Source organism: Haliotis cracherodii, unplaced genomic scaffold (genome assembly GCF_022045235.1).
Source record: "Haliotis cracherodii isolate W230 unplaced genomic scaffold, xgHalCrac1.p SCAF_11, whole genome shotgun sequence".
In the NCBI taxonomy this organism is placed as follows: Eukaryota; Metazoa; Mollusca; class Gastropoda; order Lepetellida; family Haliotidae; genus Haliotis; species Haliotis cracherodii.
The window spans coordinates 47,365,152-47,387,363 of record NW_027266266.1 but is presented as its reverse complement, the minus strand read 5'-3'; the positions used below and the strand labels follow the sequence as shown (position 1 = coordinate 47,387,363).

The following is a 22,212-nucleotide window of genomic DNA, read 5'->3' as shown; positions in this document are numbered from 1 at the left end:
TCTAGTAGTTCACGCATTCAAACAGGAAACCAGTTTAACATTTGCTGTTCAGCTCGCGTATTGTACTACACGAGCTTAGTTTTTACAAAAATTGCAACTCGCGTGTGGAAAATACACACAAATCCGTGCGTGACAATATATGTACCTTTGCATATATCTCGATCATTTGGCAACTGTAACATGTTATTGAATTTCAAAATGGCAGTGCAAGATGAAAACGCAGAGAACAATGATGACTTTGGGGGGAACAAAACTTTAGGAAATATGCGTTCCTGCTAAAGTAACAGTTTCAGTTTTTGTAAGAGAATTTTATTGCACACGTTGTCAACGTGGGTCAATCAGCTGGGCCACAAGGGAACAAGATATATTCACCAAAAAACATCTAGTGACCAGTGACGGTAGGTAATGTTACTCGGGCGTTAGTGACCGCTGATTTAACGCTTTTAGTTCTGATTTATGAATTGTGTCCACAGAAGATCTGTTTCGTGGGGAGCAAATGCGAAGCCTACCATGCCGCGAAAGCAGACGAATCATTTCTGTTTGTTTGTTTATTTACGCCGCACTCAGCAATGTTACTGCAAAATGATCGAGCCGGATCAGACAAACCATTGGTGATGTTGTGAACGACGGACTGGGGTCCGGATCAGACAAACCATTGCTGATGTTGTGAACAACGGACTCGGAGTACGATGACGGGCGGTCAACCAAGAAATCAACCGGAGGTCCGATCAATTTGTAATTTGATTTGAAGCATGGGAAATATCAGCCTGAATATTGTTAATCGGCATCAAAAACATTATACACGATGTTGTACGCTTGAATAATACGATTTTTAAATGCTTTTGTTTGAAAGGTAATACCGTATTCGACATAATAAGTGCCCAGGGCGCTCTCAAAATTAGAAATAAAGGGGCTCTTATTAGAATATTATTTTGGTGAAAAACAACAGAGTTGAAAGATTGTCAATTTCGTGGTTAATGCTGACAGCCTGAAATGTTTATATACGACGGATATATTTTTCCAGAATTTAAGTTCCCATAATTAAGGATGCATATAGCACACATATTATACATGAATAAATAAGTCTTGTGTACATTGATCAATCGGAAGGGGTGCTGATTGGGATTGTTCACTATAGCCATTATTACGTCGAATACGTTATGTTGGATAAGAAAGGGAGAAGACAGAGAAAATAGACAGTCATTTCACTGTTAAACTCTTAATAACATAGGATTTTATATATAAAAGAGTACTGTGGCAAATGTTGATAAATAATTAGTCGATTAATCTTAGTCAATTTATTCTTTTTCACATCTTCATGAAAATATTGCCGGCCTTTTCCCAGTTCCTTATGTTGAGCCTATGAAAGCATATTTATTTTGAACATATTCTTGTTTTCAGTGTCAGCTTAATATTCATGAATCTAATGGGATCATAAATTGGAACTAATATAAATATTATTTTTTCATTTAGTCATTTTCATTATTATGCAGTCAATTAGATATTTATTTATTCAGTTATGCTGCACTCAACCAAACATCACCAATCTGAACACTATCTATATACTATGGTTCTGTTTGTAAGGACCAGGATGAATAAGAGCTGTTTAGGGGGTCTAAGGGACAGCATGGGAGCTTGCAAATAAATGTACTTGTCAGAGTATTCTTGTTCAATTTATTGTTTTCAAATTTTCGCTTGTATACATATTACTTACAGACTGGTATAGAAGTTGACTGGAGGGTGCTTATAGGAGCAGGGTGCTTAATCAGGCGAATAATGTAGAATAAAATATCCTGTATCATATGTTTTAACTGCTCCCTAACAATAACAATGTGCAAACAGTTGGAACTTTTGTACCTAGACTTCCTTATGTGTCTGATGCATGCTCTCACTTGGTGACAAGGATTATCAGTAGCTGTCTTTGTTATGACTTACTGTAGCATACAGTAGGGCAAGGACAGGTAACTCGGATACTCAGGTCGGGTTGGTACTGCACAGGACCCGGGTACCCACAGGACTACCCATACCCGTGGTTAGTCATGTGATATATTGTTTAATGATAGAAATTATCTGGGACTCTATGGTTACAATACATGTCACTAATGTTCTCATTTCTTTCTGACTATGCACACATTGAAACATTGTGTATGTATGGTAAGGACGTTATTATCCATAATGCCCGTAAGAAGTGACTATGCTTGTCGTAAGAGGTGACTAGCGGGACCGGACCACCATCATATACCGGTACCTGGAATATTGCTGTGTGCGGCGATAAACAACAAACGAATGAAATAATAAATGTTATCCATAATATCCCTTGTCATTAATAGAGATGCCCTTACTATACTGACTACAGGATAAAACGAAACCCACCCACTAATTTATGGGACTGCCTCCGTGGTCTTGTGGTAGAGCGTCTGTCCAGAGAGTGGAAGGTCAGGGGTTCGATCCCCAGCCACGTCATACCCAATGACGTGAAAGATGGTACTTGTTGTTATCCTGCCTGGCGCTGATCATTAAGGGGCTAAGGCAAGAACTGGTTGGCTCGTAGTCAGTATACTGTGTCTGAGTGGGGTATTCATGTTAGACTGCACTATGGTATCTCAGTGGTCTAGCACTATTAAATCAGCATTAGTTTTGACTAGTACAAGCATCCACACACACACACACACACACACACACACACACACACACACACACACACACACACACACACACACACACACACACACACATGCATGCATGTCGCTATTATAAGTGCCATAATCTTGGATGCCATGTTAAACCTCATTTCACCCCACCTCACCTCACTAATTTATGTTTCCTTTCTATGAAAATTGTAAACAGCATAAATTATCAGGCACATGTTTCATAAAGTCATATTAATGCTGGCCCACTCTCAACCCTGTATCAAGTGCCTCTATCAAATTCACACACACCAGCGACCGCCTCCGTGGTCTAGTGGTAGAGCATCATACCAAAAGACGTTAAAACATCGTACTTGTTGTTACCCTGTCTGGCGCTCTGCATTAAGGGGCTAAAACAAGCACTGGTCGGCTCTGAGTCAGTATACTGTGTCTGGGTGGGGTATTCATGTTAAACTGCGGCATGGTATATCAGTGTGCTAGCACTATAAATCGGCATCAGTCCGGACTAGTACAAGCAGCCACACACACACACACACAAGCACGTCGCTATATAAGTGCAATAATCTTGGACACAACGTTAATACCCATTTCACCTCACCTCACCTCACCACACACACCAGTTGATGTTGTCAGTATTGTGTATCAGCTGGTAATGAGCACCTGTGTATCTGTAGACTGGGATGACTGCACAGCTGCCGCCAACACTCATCACATCCAGGATGGGATGTTAATATTTTACATGTTGTGCAACAGATTGAGACCTTTGTTCTGTCTGATTGCCAAGTTAGATTATCATCAGTTTTATAATTCATTGGGGTTGACAAGGAACTAGTGATTTAAGAGTAATCAATAATCTGAAAGCATTTTCCTGTAGTGACGTTGACAGTCATACCTGGACATGCTGGTAATATCACTGATTCTTACAAAGTGGGCCTGCTACCACGTAAGTCTTTTTCCAGCAATTTATACCATGAGTGAGTGAGTGAGTGAGTATGGTTTTACGCCGCTTTTAGCAATATTCCAGCAATATCACGGCGGGGGACACCAGAAATGGGCTTCACACATTGTACCCATGTCGGGAATCGAACCCGGGTCTTCGGCGTGACGAGCGAACGCTTTAACCACTAGGCTACCCGATCCCCCCTTTATACCATGAAGTTGTGACACTGAGACTTCTCTATTGTTTGTAACAATGTTTCAGGGCTATGCTTGGGACTTTTTATCCCCCACCCCAACAAAGTTCGCAGGGGATATTGAAATGGGTTCAATCCGAAATCTTTTCTGGAGCATAACTCAGAAACCGCTAAATATTTCTCCAAGAAACTTTGCATGTCTATCAGACTCGAGCTAAACTGGTGTCTATTGCTATTTAGGAATTTTAGAAATTTTTATTTTTTACGTTTCCATGGCAACAAGTTGGACTTAGGTTCTATAAGGGTGGTGTTCATTTCCGGAGCATAACTCAAAAACAGTTAAATACTTTCTTACAAAACTTTGCATGTCTACCAGGCACATACTGAACTAGTGCCATTTGATATTAAGGAGTTTTAGAAATGTTTATTTTAGAATTTCCAGTGCAGCTATTTTGACATGGGCTAAGAGAAATGTTGGGTCAGTTACCTGGTTTGGGACCATAACGTGTTAAAATGGGCAGGGGATATAGATGACTTTGTTGACTCTAAGCTTGTTGCTTTGATTTTTGCGGGGGGGCTGTCACCTAGCTGGCTTCAATTTGCCCTTTGCAAAATTAGTGCTACATGTACCTAGATGTCTCACTGCCTCATGGCATTCATTCACCTGATGAAGGAGGAAGCATATACTCCAAAACATTGTGTTCCTCATAATAAAGAAGTCAACATCCATGTATTCTCTTCCTTATGTAGACAATATTAACCAAAACTTCCTCTTTTTTCACTTTTTCACTGACTGACCCAAACAATTTCATGCCCATCTTTTAAAATATTGAGCTAGCCTACTGAAGTCTATTTGTTTTTCTATTTTTGATTGAGTAGTCTCAGGCTAGTGGACTAGCGTGAATTTCAAAGCCTGACATAGTAACTCAGCAGTATACTGACAATAATTCATGGCCGAAGTCTCGAAAATCTTTTATATGGTAGGTCCCAACTATCTAATGGTGAAATTGTTACATTGTAATGTTCAGTACCGGATTATCAAAAAGCCAAGTTTCGCGCTTTAGTGCCCAGAACCCAACTGTCGAATATGTGAAGGGCTTAGTTGATTAACAAAGCAATTTGTGATCAGCTGATAACGAAAACGTCGTGTCATTGGAAAACTTGAGTTTATTAAAGATGTTAGTAAATTTTGGGAGCCATGCTTTACCACTCTCTATAACCGAGCTGGCGCTTTATTGAAGAGCGCAGCAACGAGGGAACACTGTACCTAATCAACTTACGGCCTCGTCAGCATTTCTTTTCTTGATACTTCTCCCTACTAGATTATAAAAGTCAAAATATACATGGTTTTAAGATCAAAGTGATCAAAGTTATTTGCAGACAGGACAGAGGAGACCTACGCTCATGTCCAGTTAGATTTGGAGAAAAATACATGTACTCACAAAACTATCCAATCTCATTAAAATCAGATCTTAGTTCTCGCTACCGCTAAACAAAGATCTGAGGACATCCCATTACGGGTCACGTCAGACCGACCTTGCGCGAACTTTGACTGACCAATTGAATGACCAATCAGAAGGCAGCTTTCTTGTCCTTTACTGCACTATTTTCAAATTGGTGACTACGCTTCTAAACATATTTGGACAAATTCTCAATTACAAATTTGAAACCTGAATAAAGGAATATTCTGGAATGGCTAACAGATGGTCTAGATTGTATGGATTCAGTCGTTAAACCCGTAACTATCGTTCGGAATCCCCTGTGATAAACTTTTCGAGGTTGTATGATTAGAAATCACAATCCGACTGTCACTTTCATGATCTGGTAAGCGACGCTCTGATTGGTCGGATGAAAGGTCGTTCTGACGTGACCCGTAATGGGATGTCCTCAGATCTTTGTTAAGCGGTAGCGAGAACTAAGGTCTGATTTTAATGAGATTGAAAACTATCGGAACTGTGTTCCCAAACTCACACTGGTGCATCGTAAGTTTTCATGCCATGATGCAGTTCCAGACACATTTTTTTCTGTATCTAAACAAGACGATATACATACTAAAATGAATTACATGACCCCCAGAGTTTTTTTTGTCAAATTTCGCAGAATGTGTTGTAATTTAGCGTTTCAAGTTCACTGCTAAAAATATCCACTACGAACATGTGTCCACATCTAGCTTTTCATAGTGAACCTGCTCTGAAATATTTTCCTGGTGATTTGACGTAAATATGCATATCATGATATGTATTGTATCGTGACCTTGCTTTATCATTTCATCCTGAATTTCTCAATCATTTTACATTTCAGCTTCATTTCCAACGCCAGCCATGAGGAGATGTATATCTGTTCCGATCTGTGCATTCCTGTCTCTGTCCGACCTTGCCATCACAACCGTCATCTTTTCCCACGGAACAGACTTTCGCTATCACTTCCTAGTTGAGACTTATGAGTACAACATCAGCCGTTCCCTGTTCGATCTCTGGGCACTGACCCTAATCCGTGTTTCGTTCATTCTGGGACTGGTCACTGCAATAATACGAAATCCGTCCCCTTCAGTGTCCCGCAGTAAATATGTCAGTAAATACATCGCAGGGCTGTGTATAGCGATGTGTATGTGGACTGTCATCCGACTCCTCACCCTCGCCGACAGCAGCAGCAACCTGCACAACCCCTGGATGTGGGGCATGCTGGCCTGGGCCATTGTGGCAGCCATCTTGTTTTATATACAATGGCGTATTCTGTGTCAAACAAAAGTCTGTGATAAACCAAACTTGCTTGGGGACGATGAAGAGAGAGAGCCATTGATTAATGACTCAAAGACTAAAGATAAGCATGATTCAAAGGAAGAGGACAAAGAGAAAAATGTTAAATTAACCAGAAAAAAAGTATTTCGGTTGTTTTCCTACATGCGACCTGATTGGCTCCTGTTATGCACAGGGTTCACATTTCTCATCTTAGCTGCTGTAGGTGAGAACTGGGTTATTTATTTATCCAAGAAACTAAGCCAGAGTTCAAATTTGATTTAGGCCAGACCAATTTTTTGTTCTTGTATTACTTTGGACTAAATTGGTTGGATTGAAGAATGAAAATACTTATAAAAATCGGCAGAAATCAATGTTTTTTATATTGTGTTTTATGGTTTTATGAGGCCAAATTTTGTGGATAGAGGAGGCAATAAACTTGACCAGGTTCAACAGTCTCTGCTTTTATCGTGTTTTGAGGTAACTACCCATTTCAGCTATGTTTTTATTTGAGTTTCATTTTTATTATTTTTTGTAAAATCTGGTAAATACAGGAACAAAATTTGGTCTGGTCTGACTGATGAAAACATTTCATTGTTATTATTATTTTTCACACAAAATATAGTGTTGTAGCTTTTAGTCCATATGCATGATTTAACATTTGTTTACAGGATCTGCTTGTGTTGATGAATTCTTTTCATAATAACATTGTATTATTGAGATGGTATGCCTCTGTAAGGCATTGCTGCTGCCACAGTTGGCTGCTCAGCCACTTATGACAGATGTTAGAGAGCTCCTACCTGGTATCCTTCATTTTATTGTTTATTTGTTGTTTAACGCCTCACTCAGCAATATCACACACACACACACGCACGCACGCAGGCAGGCACGCACGCACGCACGCACGCACGCACGCACGCACGCACGCACGCACGCACGCACGCACGCACGCACGCACGCACGCACACACACACACACATGCATGCAAGTCGCTATTATAAGTGCCATAATCTTGGATGCCATGTTAAACCTCATTTCACCTCACCTCACCTCACTAATTTATGTTTCCTTTCTATGAAAATTGTAAACAGCATAAATTATCAGGCACATGTTTCATAAAGTCATATTAATGCTGGCCCACTCTCAACCCTGTATCAAGTGCCTCTATCAAATTCACACACACCAGCGACCGCCTCCGTGGTCTATTGGTAGAGCGTCATACCAAAAGACGTTAAAATCGTACTTGTTGTTACCCTGTCTGGCGCGCACACACACACACACACACACACACACACAATCCCATTAGTCGCCTTACATACACACACACACACACACACACACACACACACACAGCTTTATAAATGCAATAATCTTGGACGTTGCGTTAAAACCCATTCCCCCTCACCTATTAAGGTGACTAGAGGCATGGAGTTTTCTGTTTTAGAGATTCACTGTGTTTTGACTTTTTTCTGTTTCATAGTTTCACTGTGTTTTGACTCGTTATTAAGGTAGGACCATGTTGTACTGCACTAAACAACATTAGGGATCAAAGATAAATAGAGATAGATATTGGTGAGGTAAACTGTCAACCGATTTGGGAAAGTGAAAATGGTTGATGATGCAGGTTTCTGGTGACAAAGTTTGGGGGCATTCAGGAAGTAGTGGTATGGGGCTGCTTCTATGTTCTTGTTCCTAACTGTGAATGGTAGTCTGTCTTACAGACCCTGATACATTTATATCAACTACAGCCCATGCAAGTCTATAATGTTTGGCAAGTCTAGATTATTTTCTGTATGATATGTTCATTTCAGAGACTATATGTTAGTCTATGTGAATGGTCATACAGGGTTGTGTACTACTGATGTATATATTACAGCGAATGTCTTCATTCCATACTACACGGGTCTTGTGATTGATGGAATCGCTATCGAGAAGTCTCGGGAAAAGTTCACCAATGCCATCATCATCATGGCCTTAATTTCAGTCGGCAGGTAAGTTAATAAGAATAGTCATTATTTACCACAATTTAAACAAACAGACTGATAGGTAATTTATTGTAAACAGCATTTATTGTAAACAGCAATTAATAAGCACAAGGTTACATTAATAATGTTATCAAGATCAGGTAAACAGTTTTGTTTTCTGATTTCTAAGTAAGATAAATTAGTTAGCAAGGAAGCAACAGTGTCTGTAGAATGTATAACCATGGTAGCAACCATTTCAGCCTATAGCAACGGGTGTGCAGGAAGGCTGCAGTGTTTCTATACTGAATAACCTTAGTAATGGAACCGATTCTCAAGTGCAATAGCAACAGGTGTGCAGAAGGGCTGTGGTGTTTCTCAATACTGTGTAACCATGGTAAGAGGACTGATAATCCAGTGCCATAGCAACACGTGTGCAGGGAGGCTGCAGTGTCTCTATACTGTGTAACCATGGTAAGAGAACTGATTATCCAGTGCCATAGCAACAGATGTGCAGGGAGGCTGCAGTGTCTCTATACTGTGTAACCATGGTAAGAGAACTGATAATCCAGTGCCATAGCAACAGGTGTGCATGGAGGCTGCAGTGTCTCTAAACTGTGTAACCATGGTAAGAGAACTGATAATCCAGTGCCATAGCAACAGGTGTGCAGGGAGGCTGCAGTGTCTCTATACTGTGTAACCATGGTAAGAGAACTGATAATCCAGTGCCATAGCAACAGGTGTGCAGGGAGGCTGCAGTGTCTCTATACGGTGTAACCATGGTAAGAGAACTGATAATCCAGTGCCATAGCAACAGGTGTGCAGGGAGGCTCCAGTGTCTCTATACTGTGTAACCATGGTAAGAGAACTGATTATCCAGTGCCATAGCAACAGGTGTGCAGGGAGGCTGCAGTGTCTCTATACTGTGTAAACATGGTAAGAGAACTGATTATTCTGTGCCATAGCAACCGGTGTGCATGGAGGCTGCAGTGTTTCTATACTGTGTAATTAGTTAGAAACTTACATTTTCAGTCTACTAGTCCTTATAATGATACCATATAGCAAATTAAACCCTTAAAAAAGGCAAATTTCTGCTAGTCCTTGTGATACCTGAAATATTGGGCAGTTTGGCAAGGACTAGTTATTATGCTAGTAATTATGGTGACACAACTTTTTCTTCAGTGCCATAGCAACGGGTGTGAGGGGAGGCTGTCTGTTCCTGGCGCTGCAGAGACTCAACATCCGCATCAGGAACATTCTGTTCTCCTCCATCATGACGCAGGAGGTCGGCTTCTTCGACACTGTCAAGACAGGTGAGCATCTAGTAATACAACCTGGGAACTAATGGTCTGTCACTGTGTCACATGACATACACTCACCTGTCAGGAGCTACCGTAATATGCTCATAGGTTTCCATCACGTCACAGGAGGTCGGCTTCTTCGACACTGTCAAGACAGGTGAGCTGCCGTCAAGTAATACCTGGGAACTAATGTTCTGTCACTGTGTCACATGACATACACTCACCTGTCGAGAGCTACCGTAGTGTGCTGGTTGGTGTCACCAATCTCATTAATATCAGATCTCGCTACAGCTAAACAAAGATCTGAGGACTGCTTTCTGATTGGCTAATGCCGACTTCTTGTTAGTCGCTTCATTGGTCGGTAGAAGTTCACGGAAGGTCGTTCTGACGTGACCTGTAATGGGATGTCCTGAGATCTTTGGTTTACGGTAGCGAGAACTAAGATCTGATGTTAGTGAGATTTAGGTTTCACCAAAGTGTTAACCAACTGACAATATTTCCTCTCACATTAAGCTGACATCATAGGCGGATCCAGTTGGTAGAGTCCAGGGAGTCTGCACATTTTGAAAACCAAATGTAGTGTTGTTGGCAGTAAAATTATCTGAGAGAGAATTTTGATATATTGGACCCCTCCCTTTTAAAAATGCTGAATGCTGTAAAAGCCAGCTTACTCACTCATACAATATGTTAAGAGTTGTGTATTTTTATTATTGTATGGAACTGATGTTTTAGGTGACATCACATCAAGGCTGACATCAGATACGACGACCACAAGTGATGCCATCACACTCAACGTTAACATCTTTCTCAGGAGCCTCATCACAGCATGTAAGCCTCTAGTTTAAAACTGATGTATCACAAATTCATGAAGATAGCATATGTCTATAGTGTGTGAGGAACCAGGCACACCAAAGGGCTCTCAACTCGACTCGACCTGACTCACTAAATCAGTCAATCTCTCACTCACTCACTCACTCACTCACTCACTCACTCACTCACTCACTCACTCACGCGACTTGACTCGACTCAAGTCACTAGATCCACCAACTGATTGTCATGTGCCATAGCAACTGGTGTGCAGGGAGGCTACAAGTCTCTATACTGTATAACCATGGTAACAGAACTGACTATCCAGTGCCATAGCAACGGGTGTGCAGGGAGGCTACAAGTCTCTATACTGTATAACCATGGTAACAGAACAGATGATCCAGTGCCATAGCAACGGGTGTGCAGGGAGGCTGCAAGTCTCTATACTGTATAACCATGGTAACAGAACAGATGATCCAGTGCCATAGCAACGGGTGTGCAGGGAGGCTGCAAGTCTCTATACTGTATAACCATGGTAACAGAACTGATTATCCAGTGCCATAGCAACGGGTGTGCATGGAGGCTGCAAGTCTCTATACTGTATAACCATGGTAACAGAACTGATTATCCAGTGCCATAGCAACAGGTGTGCAGGGAGGTTGCTGTGTCTCTAAACTGTTTAACAAGGGTTAAACTCATTCACTCACTCTCGACTCACTCAACCACTCACTCAACCACTCACTCAACCACTCACTCAACCACTCACTCAACCACTCACTCAACTACTTACTCAAACCACCCAACCACCCCCTCATGAGCACAAAACATGGGTAACAGGCGATAACTCCTGACAACTAATGTCGCCAGCACTTACCACAATAGAATGTGTGTATCCATGGTAACTGTTTCCATGACAGGTGGGACAGTGTTCTTCATGATCAAGCTGTCCTGGAGGATGAGCCTTGTCACCTTTATTGGTCTCCCCATCGTCATCGGCGTTGCTCAAGTCTACGGCGACTTCTATGAGGTAGGCAACATTACAGGGTGTCCCTACTGCAACCAAGCCAATTTAATGTCCTGTTTTGCAGCTTTCTTTGTCATTTGACAAAACATTCTAGGCAAATAAATAAGATATAGCTTACTGAGGGAGATTAGAACTTTTAGCTTAGTGTTCGGTCAATCGCAAAAAAAGAAACAAGAAACAACATCAATGTATTTGATCAATTAGTTTTTAAATCATTTGATAAATTATTATTTAAGAACTACTTAATAGTTGATTTTGTTGGAGTGTTGTATGTTTTTGTGGCTTTTGGTACCTATCTCACAAATCCATTAACCAAACAATGAAAAAAAGTGTTACCTTGATACTTATACATAATCAAAACATAACATATTTTCATTTATATTATATTAATATTATACTTTTTTCAAAACTTAGAGTAGGCCTATCCATGGTAGCCAGAATATCTCTTAGTCTTAGCCTAATGTCAGTTAAGACACCTAATGTCATTCAAAACACCTAATGTCAATCAAGACACCTAATGTCATTCAAAACACCTAATGTCAATCAAGACATTTTAAGTATATAATGACACCTAATATTAATCTCAACACCTTAAGTTTATCATGACACCTGATATTACTCTTAACACCTAATGTTAATCTGACACCACATGTTACTCTCGACACCTGATGTTAATCATGACACCTAACATTACTCTCGACACCTGATGTTAATCTGACACCTAATATTACTCTCGACACCTGATGTTAATCTGACACCTAATATTACTCTCGACACCTAATGTTAATCTGACACCTAATATTACTCTTAACACCTAATGTTAATCTGACACCACATGTTACTCTCGACACCTGATGTTAATCTGACACCTAATATTACTCTCGACACCTGATGTTAATCTGACGCCTAATATTACTCTCGACACCTAATGTTAATCTGACACCTAACATTACTCTCGACACCTAATGTTAATCTGACACCTAATATTACTCTTGACACCTAATGTTAATCTAACACCTAACATTACTCTCGACACCTAATGTTAATCTGACACCTAATATTACTCTCGACACCTGATGTTAATCTGGACACCCTGGTTTTGCTCCCCACCAGGTGCTGGCGAAGCAGGTCCAAGACAGCCTGGCTAAGGCCAACGAGATAGCAGAGGAGGCCTGTTCGTCACTGAGGACGGTCCGCAGTTTCGCTAACGAACGGAGCGAGGTGTCAAGATATAAGGTGTCAATGGCGGACACCTACAAGCTGTACAAGAAGGAGGCTATAGTGTATGCGGGCTACCTGTGGTCCAACCAGGTAACAACATTTTTGTTTGTTTGTTGTTTTATGCCACATTCAGCAATATTCCAGCTATATGATAGCAGGCTGTAAATAATTGAGTCTTGACCAGACAATCCAGTGATTGACATCATGAGCATTGATTCACGCAACTGGGATACAATGACATGCATTAACCACGTCAGCGAGCCTGTTAGTGGCCTCTTACGACATGCAGAGTCGCCTGTTACGGCAAGCATGGGTTCTACTCTGGATGTTCACGGGTCAACAAAATGTTGGGGACACAGTGGAATGCCATCTGACCCCGGAAGTCCCAGCATTCGTGAATTGAGAAAGGATACGGATCCTTTTTGGCTCGTTGTAAATGCATTTAAAAGTCTTTGAGATATTGGTTTGAAAATTATCAGATATGTAGAGCTGGCAAATAATATATTTTTATCCCCTAAACTTGTATATTTGGGACTTCTGATCAAGTATGTAATTTTGGAGGGAAAGTGGATTACATGTTTTTAGGAAAAAGCAGTACCTATGAATTTGATGCAGGTGTTGATATGAAGTCAAATTCTTTTTCATATGGACCCGTAATGATTTCTGTGTATTTTAGGCATTTCTTAACTTTTGTTGACCCTGTGTTTGAAAAAACAGCCTTTTGTTTTTTAATTAGTATGTTACCAAATAGACAGTTGTGTACAACAAACCAAGGAAGTGGCCTACCTGCATAAATGTATTCCTTGATGAGTAAAATACTGGAATACAGTATTTGACTATCGTCGAACTACCAGCAAATGCATAATACTCGCATACAATGAGTTTTGATTCCATTTCACAATGCAAAAAAACGTTATCATTGGCACATAACACCAGAGGAAGCGTGTCAACAAATCTGTTCTGAAGTACGCAAGTTACTCCTATTATTACACATCTGGCTATAAAAGTGTTCATTGTGTATCTGGACTTACGTTGTCATCCATTATATAACTTTTCTACAAGATTTCATTCAGTTTCAGCGAAATCATGTATGATCTGATGATCACTGTGAATGTGCCTTGAAATGAACATTAGTCGTTGGAGATACAAAGTCTTCAGTCTTCCTATCAATTTTCTTTTTAGTTATGATACTGGGCATGACATGAAGTGTCTTTTAAACTAGATATCTTTTAAACATAGATCAGGGAGAAAATGTGTAAACAGCTGATCGCTATTTCTGGGTTATTTTACGAGACAAATACACATGTAATCATATTCTATGCATATGAAACATTGTCCGCCATACAGTACACAAATACCATTGAATTTGTAAATCATCATATCTAGTGATGCAAGCACACAACTATTGCAACCATGACCATAACACGAGATGCGAAGTGCATCAGTGAGCATGTAAAGGGAAGTAACTCCATGCTTTATTGGTTCGTGTTATTTTTAAGTAATATAGCATGTCACTGCCAGGGTCGTGTGTGTTAAAGACGTGGAATAGTTAAGGATTTTTGTTTGTTTTGAAAATGGAAATAAAAACGAAACGTGTTTTGTGATGATGCGGCATTACCTGAGAACCAAGAATATCTTTTCTTTTAGCCATATGCAATGAATACAGTATGTATGAATAGGATGGTAGATGTTTGGCAGCATGTAAAGAATCTGTCTGCTGTTTCCTCCCCAGTTGTTCGAGCTGGCTCTCACTGTCGGGGTGCTGTACTATGGCGGCCATCTTGTGATAGCCAACTTGATCAGTGGTGGCAACCTTGTGTCTTTCATCCTGTACCAGATAGAGCTGGGCCAGTGTCTGGAGGTGAGTAATGAAATAGTGTTACGAGGTGACTTCCAAATTGAAATGCAAAGGTTAACCACAAATCAGTGCAAATTGTGAAATCAGTAAACAACCATACAAGATCAATGTGCAATCAATAAATGATAATCAAACACACAATTTAGGTTTACAATGAAAATATGCAATACAGTAGGTCAAGTAAGAGGCAGCCGCAATAAGTAATGGCCCTACAGTATATATATCAGAGCACTCATGAATGTCTATTATTGCTGTTGAATTGGGGGCACGGGTGGCCCAGTCATTTAAGGCGCCGCGATTCGCTGTGCAGAGTTGTGTCCCTTGGGCAAGCCAGAAACCTATGATTGTGGGTTCGAATCCTGGTTGGCCCCGATTATGTTTCTAGGTTTGTCAGCACCATACCCGTGCTCGTGGGTTTCCCCGAAGTGGTAAACATCTGAGACCTGCATCTCTTCCGGCTTTCCACCCACATTAAGCTGACACACCGTGATATAACTGGAATACTGTTAAAAGCGGTGTTAAACCCAACTCACTCACTCACTCTGTTGAATGCCTTGAAACAGGCCTGTCTCAATTGTTTAATCCAGAATAATGTTGTAAGCTGGCAGGAATTCAGTGTTGTAAGAAAGGTAACCAATCTGAACTTTGCAAGTAGGTAAGATGCAAGTCAGGTGAAAAAGGCCTTGAATCACCCACGTGTCACTCTTGGCACAGCCAGCCTTCTAGAAAGTATCCCATCACGAAACTTCTCAAACCATCAAGCTTCCCCTGGTTTGTCAACAAGCTCCTCCCAGCGATAGCCCATTCATGGAGCTCTCCATACTATCGCGAGCGTGCATTAAATGCGAAATATGGTCTTTGCTCGCATTATTAAATATCGCATTTATATCAACCAAAAGACATTTTGGATAGCAGAAATACCAACTTAGACATACGCTGAAGAGTGGATTAAGGTGAGGATTCTCCTGTAAACCTGACAGAGAACATTTTCCTTAGATATAAATCCACTGATGCTTGAGAGGAGGGGGTGTCGCATTCATATTGAGTTGCATTTTTGGCTAGGGGCCATTGGTTGCATTCTTTTGGAGCTGCATTAATTTCATGATTTACAGTATCATGTAATTGACATAGTAAGAATGTAAGGTGGGAGTTGGTTGTTTTTCTGTTGCCTGCTCTCTCGAACCAATCTGATAAATGTGAACAAAAAGATAAATTTATCCTGGAAATATGTTCAGTCATAAACCTCATCAAAATTCACTTTGATGGCATACCCAAAGACATAAACAAGAGTATAAACATTAATACATTTGCAGTTAGAGGGCATATTTCAAGATTCTTGTAATGGCTGCGCCCATTCTGGTAGCAGCGATGTTACTGAGAGAGTAATGAAGGTGTCACGTGCTGGGAAGGAGTTTGGTGTGTCAACAACCAAGGGAGGTCATTCTAATCACATTTCCTGTTAAATATGACCATGACATTACCAGACATATCACCAGCGTGTCTTTACCAATAATTTGCTGCCATTGCTCACTACAAATAAAACTACAATCATCTCCACACAACAAAAAAGAGCAGGGCCCACTTGCACAAAGCGATCTTAGCGCTAAGACTATCGTAAGCCTATGTTAAAGTATGGGAGTTACGATCATCTTAGCGCTAAGATAAGGTAAGTCCTCTTCCAGGTAGAGTTGGTTCAGTGTCTAGAGGGGAAAGCAGTTAGTACTGAGCATTATTGAAATTTCTTTGTTTCTTGTATTTTTAGCATAATCGAAGTTACAAACTACCGAATGCTATCACCTAATGAAATGTCCCACATGTGATGTCTGTTCTAGAGTATTGGCTCCGTGTATACTGGCCTGATGCAGGCTATCGGGGCGTCTGAGAAAGTGTTCGAGTACATGGACAGGAAACCAGTGATCACAAACACAGGAAGCTACGCGCCGGACAAGATGGAAGGTCATCTAGAGTTCCGGAATGTCAGCTTCTCCTACCCATCCCGCCCTGACTCCCTGGTGTTGAAGGTAGGTGGCGCTGTCTTTGTCTACTGATGAAAGCAAGTAAGGGAACAATGATTTTATATTCCGGGTGTAGGGGCTGGTATTTTTGTTACTCCTTCTATTCATAATATATGTGCTCTGAAATAATGATTAAAACAATTACCGTATTCGACGTAATAAGCGCCCCGCTCTAATAAGCGCCCACAGCGATATTTGCTAATATATCGGCTATTGAACACTCCCAATCAGCACCCCTTCCGATTGATCAATGTACACAAGACTTATATATTTGCGTATAATATGCACTCGTGTGTTATATGCACCCTAAATTATGGGCAATTAAATTCTGGAAGAATATATCCGTCGTATATAAACATTTCAGGGTGTCAGCATAAACCACGAAATTTATCCTTTAACTCCACCGAAATAATATTCCAATAAGGCCCCCCTATTTCTTATTTTAGGAGCGCCCTGGGCGCTTATTGCGTCGAATGCAGTAGCATTTTCTACCCAAACTGTTTTCTGGACAAAAAATTATCTTATTTTATATTTTTTAAATCTCCAAAATTACATTACCTTCAATTTAACCTCAACACCTATAACTTTCTTGAAAGTCAGACATGTTTTAAAAGTTTGGACGAAATGGATGATTCCACTTTCTGATTGGTCAGTCATAATGTTTGTTTGTCTGGTGCTGATAGGTTAATTCTGTACAATATTATGTTTTGGGGTCTAGAATGTGTCGTTCAGTGTGCGTCCAGGGGAGGTGGTGGCACTAGTTGGTCCAAGTGGAGGCGGCAAGAGCTCCTGTGTCAACCTACTGGAACACTTCTACGAGACAGCTACTGGGGACGTCCTGCTGGACGACGTGCCGATACACCAGTATGACCACAAGTACCTGCACAGAAAGGTGAGGGACACAATATATTTTACTGTCTCTATGTTCTCAACACAGTTCCAAGTCCGAGGTCCCCTATGAAGTATTTCCGAGTTGGCCGAGTTTCAAGTTGAAAACCTATCACGAGGAGCTCTAAAATAACAGGGAAATAGAGAGTCTCACCCATGTGTCTTTTGATATCAAATATATCAACACGAATTGATAAAAGTGAAAAAACTCTGAGGCTTGCCGAGGTTTTTTTCCACTTTTATCAACGAGTGTTGATATATTTTATATCAAAAGACACTCAGGTGAGATTTTATTTATTACCCAACATCCTTATTCCAACTTTTTCTGTTTGTAGACAGTAACAAGTAACAAGTGTAAAATGTACTGCTAACAGCTTCAGTAGCAACATTAGTGATGTCATTTGACTGTGATGTCATGGTAACCAATGACGTCACAATGGTCTGCAAAGCATTATGACGCAGTTTCATTGCAGTGATATCTACAATGTAGATATATGATTCACAGTTTGGCGAAAAGGGGACACAACTCTCAGGAAGGGGGAGTAACTCTTATTAAAGCTGTTTGTCACTGTTTGATGCTGTAGGTATCCCTGGTGGTTATTAAAGCTGTTTGTCACTGTTTGATGCTGTAGGTATCCCTGGTGGGTCAGGAACCGGTGCTGTATGCTCGGAGTATCCGGGAGAACATCGGGTATGGGTTGGACGATTGCACGAACCAGGAGGTCGAGCAGGCCGCCATCATGGCCAATGCTCACCAGTTCATTATTGAAATGTCGGACAAATATGATACACAGACTGGCGAGAAGGGGACACAACTCTCAGGTAGGGGAAGTCACTCCGACGAAGCTATATAAAACAGTTGTATGGTATGCATTCTAAGGGTAGTGGACCGCCTTCATGGTATGGTGGTAGAGCTTCTTGCCAGAGAGCGGAAGGTCAGGGGTTCGGTCCACGGTTGTGTGATACCAAAAGACGTTAGACCAAGATGCTACACACTTCGTCTTGGAGCAGTCACACAAAGTTAACAATATTATGCACATTCTATAGTTAGAAGAGTTACAATGAATGTTTCAGGTGTTTGGAATTGTGCAGGAACTGGAGGGTTATAATTTGCCCAAAAGGTCTGCACATAGCAAACACATTTTAAGTAGACAATTGCAGATGTAATGATTGACAATGCCATGTTTGGGCAAGGTGAATAACTACTATTTATCTACGTGATTCCACTTCTCTTAGACCATCAAATTTGGTCTAGTCATGGGGTACACATTCTGATGATAGATGTTCAAACAGGGGAAATAACTGTCAGATAACCCTTTATCTGAATTACCTCCCCTGTTTTAGCGGCACAACCTGCAAAACGTTTTGATATAAATCTTAGAGTTCAAGTGTCTTGCACTGATGGATAAATCTGAATAGAGTTTTATGATCATGTTTAATGTGCAGGGGGACAGAAGCAGAGGATTGCTATTGCGCGGGCGCTAATCCGGAACCCGGTGGTTCTACTGTTGGACGAGGCGACGAGTGCTCTGGACTCGGAGTCAGAACATGTGGTTAGTGACGAGTTGCTGTGTTGGGGAGACAACAGCTGACATTTGATAAAGTGTAACATTTCAGTGTCTGGATCACAATCCTATGTTGAACTCTCAGTGTTCGTACTCATTATGATATGGTTATGGGCAGGCTTGTTTTTTCTAATGCTTTGTTGATTATGTTTCTTGGTTTGTCAGCACCATACCTGGCTCGTGGGTTTCACCGAAGTGGTAAACGTCTTAGATCTGCATCACTTCAGGCTTTCCTCCCACATGAAGCTGACACGCCGTGATATAACTGGAATACTGTTAAAAGCGGCGTTAAACACAACTCACTCACTCACTCTTACCATGGAATGACTTGTAATTTATTAATCTCTGTATGTTTCTGGTAGAAGTGTTTGTCCTTCTCTCCTCCAGGTCCAGCAAGCCCTGTACAGTAACGTTAAAGGCCGGACTGTGTTGATCATAGCTCACCGGCTCAGCACAGTTGAGCGAGCTCACCGCATCGTCGTCATCAACAAGGGTGCCATCGTGGAACAAGGAACTCACATGGAGCTCCTTGCCAACAGAGGCATGTACGCCAACCTCGTCAAGAGGCAGATGCTTGGTTTTGATGAGATGTCTTCTAAAAATGATACTCATTATCATTCCGCTCCACGAACTATGACGTCACACGTGTCTGTCCATGCAGGGTCAGTGTCCCCGGACTTCCGATCGTGTAGCAGCACCCCTCCCCGAGCCTCCTTCCATGTTGGCTCAACTCTCTGACCCTTGACCTGTGTAGCAGACGCCAGTTTTACTAGTTGAGTTCGGATCTCAAAGGACCTGTGAAGAGCTTCAGGAATCAATGAAGAGGATGGAGATGAGTTCAAGGTCGTTTTGGATACAGAGGGTTCAAGTTAACCTTGTGGAATAATAGCCAGGTTTTAAGAAATATAGGATCACAGGACCTACTCAGGACCACACGACCAATTCAGAAGTGGAGAGTTATTTGGTTTATTCAAACCTCCTTGCTATCAGAGTGAGTGAGAGATTATGAACTTTTTGGTGCAACAACTTGAAATCCAGATGCCATCTGCCCATGTATCCATCAATGGAACCATTTCTGGTGTCCCCCGCTGTGATATTGCTGGAATATTTCTAAAAGCAGCGTAAAACCATACTCACTCACTCACTCACTCACTCACTCACTCACTCCATGAAGTGTCCTGGTATTGACTCTCACTGTGGATTCTGTGGAGGTTCTAAATGATTTTAAACTCCTGGTTCTCAGAATTGCCATTGTCTTTCAGTTTACCTACATAATCATCATGAGAACATGATAGTTATAAGCTACTGTTCAGGGAATGTTACAGCTTCAGGGTTTTACCTTGACCTTCACAGCTAGGGGCCCAGGGGATCCCAATAATAAATTGTAACGGTTCCGTAAAGTCGTGGCAACTTCCAAACTTTCGGGAAGTTGTAATCAATCCGACCGTCATTCAGGCGATGTGTCTGACAGATCACAATCTGAAAAATAGTATCATGAAAGTGTATCCCGTGGATAAGCCGACCCCTTTCTACAGATTTTTTTTCTGGTCCTCAAAATTCGGCTTATACATGGTCATATACGGTAATAAAATGGTGTAGTGTACTGTACTGTAAGATTTGATAATTATTTGATTACAGGACCTTTATATTCCTTGTCAAAAATTTGGAACAAGTAATATTGCTTTCTCAGGATATTTTTTGTTGATGCATCCATTATGTACATTTGTGTTGTTCTGGATGCTCAGTTCTGTGCCGTGTAAGACCCTGAAGTTAACATTTTCTGTATTACATATTCAGCACCAAAGTTGTATGCTGCCTGGTGCCAGGTGTTGCTATGGTGATTGTAGACTTTTGTAGATATACAACTGATGATACACCCTTGTCGATATAGAGATACACTATAACTGTCGCTATTGTGTTTGATATTTAACAGTGTTCTCAGGTATGTTCCATCTGTATCAGTGCAGCTTGTAGATAATCAATCTGGACCAGACAGTCCAGTGATTGATATTATGTGTAACATCCTGTGATGACAACACAATCCATTCTGTTGCCTCGTACGACCAGCATAGGTTACTGGGGTCCTATTCAAACCAAAAAAAACAGAGTGTTGCCAGTTGCCAAAATGATGTACCGTATTCGACGTAATTAGCGCCCAGGGTGCTCTCAAAATTAGAAATAGGAGGCTCTTATTAGAATAATTTTTTGGTGAAAAAAAGTTGAAAGATCGTAAATTTCATGGTTTACGCTGACAGCCTGAAATGTTTATATATGACAGATATATTTTTCCAGAATTTAATTGCCCATAATTAATGGTGCATATAACACACGCGTGCATATTATACACGAATAAATAAGTCTTGTGTAGGGGTGCTAATTGGGATTGTTTACTTGCCAATATATTTGTGAGCGCTTATTAGAGCCGAGCCGAGCGCTTATTATGTCGAATACGGTATATCTCTCTGTCTGCGGCTCTCTATCTCTCTCTCCCGCACTCATGCACCGTGTTTATGAGCCTTGTCTCACATAAAGAATATGTGTGTCATGATATTTGGAAAGTAACGTTATGTTGTTAGGGTGTGTTTGTGAGCCTTGTCTCACATAAAGAATATGTGTGTCATGATATTTGGAAATTAACGTCATGTTGTTAGGGTGTGTTTGTGAGCCTTGTCTCACATAAAGAATATGTGTGTCATGATATTTGGAAATTAACGTTATGTTGTTAGGGTGTGTTTGTCTCACATGAAGAATATGTGTGTCATGATATTTGGAAAGTAACGTTATGTTGTTAGGGTGTGTTTATGAGCCCTGTCTCACATGAAGAATATGTGTGTCATGATATTTGGAAAGTAACGTCATGTTGTTAGGGTGTGTTTATGAGCCCTGTCTCACATGAAGAATATGTGTGTCATGATATTTGGAAATTAACGTTATGTTGTTAGGGTGTGTTTGTCTCACATGAAGAATATGTGTGTCATGATATTTGGAAAGTAACGTTATGTTGTTAGGGTGTGTTTATGAGCCCTGTCTCACATGAAGAATATGTGTGTCATGAT

At 40.8% G+C, this 22,212-nt stretch overlaps 1 protein-coding gene across 1 annotated transcript; it reads left to right on the top strand.

Annotated features, from left to right (window-relative positions):
- Positions 1-329: 329 nt before the first annotated feature.
- Positions 330-21,071, top strand: LOC139455891 (ABC-type oligopeptide transporter ABCB9-like). Its single transcript, XM_071237437.1, has 13 exons — positions 330-398; positions 6,083-6,742; positions 8,393-8,507; positions 9,660-9,790; positions 10,511-10,606; positions 11,503-11,612; positions 12,723-12,920; positions 14,563-14,691; positions 16,521-16,709; positions 17,422-17,595; positions 18,224-18,413; positions 19,038-19,144; positions 19,544-21,071. The coding sequence occupies exons 2-13, from the start codon at positions 6,103-6,105 to the stop codon at positions 19,892-19,894; spliced, it is 2,430 nt and encodes an 809-aa protein (XP_071093538.1). The 5' UTR covers positions 330-398; positions 6,083-6,102; the 3' UTR covers positions 19,895-21,071.
- Positions 21,072-22,212: the final 1,141 nt, after the last annotated feature.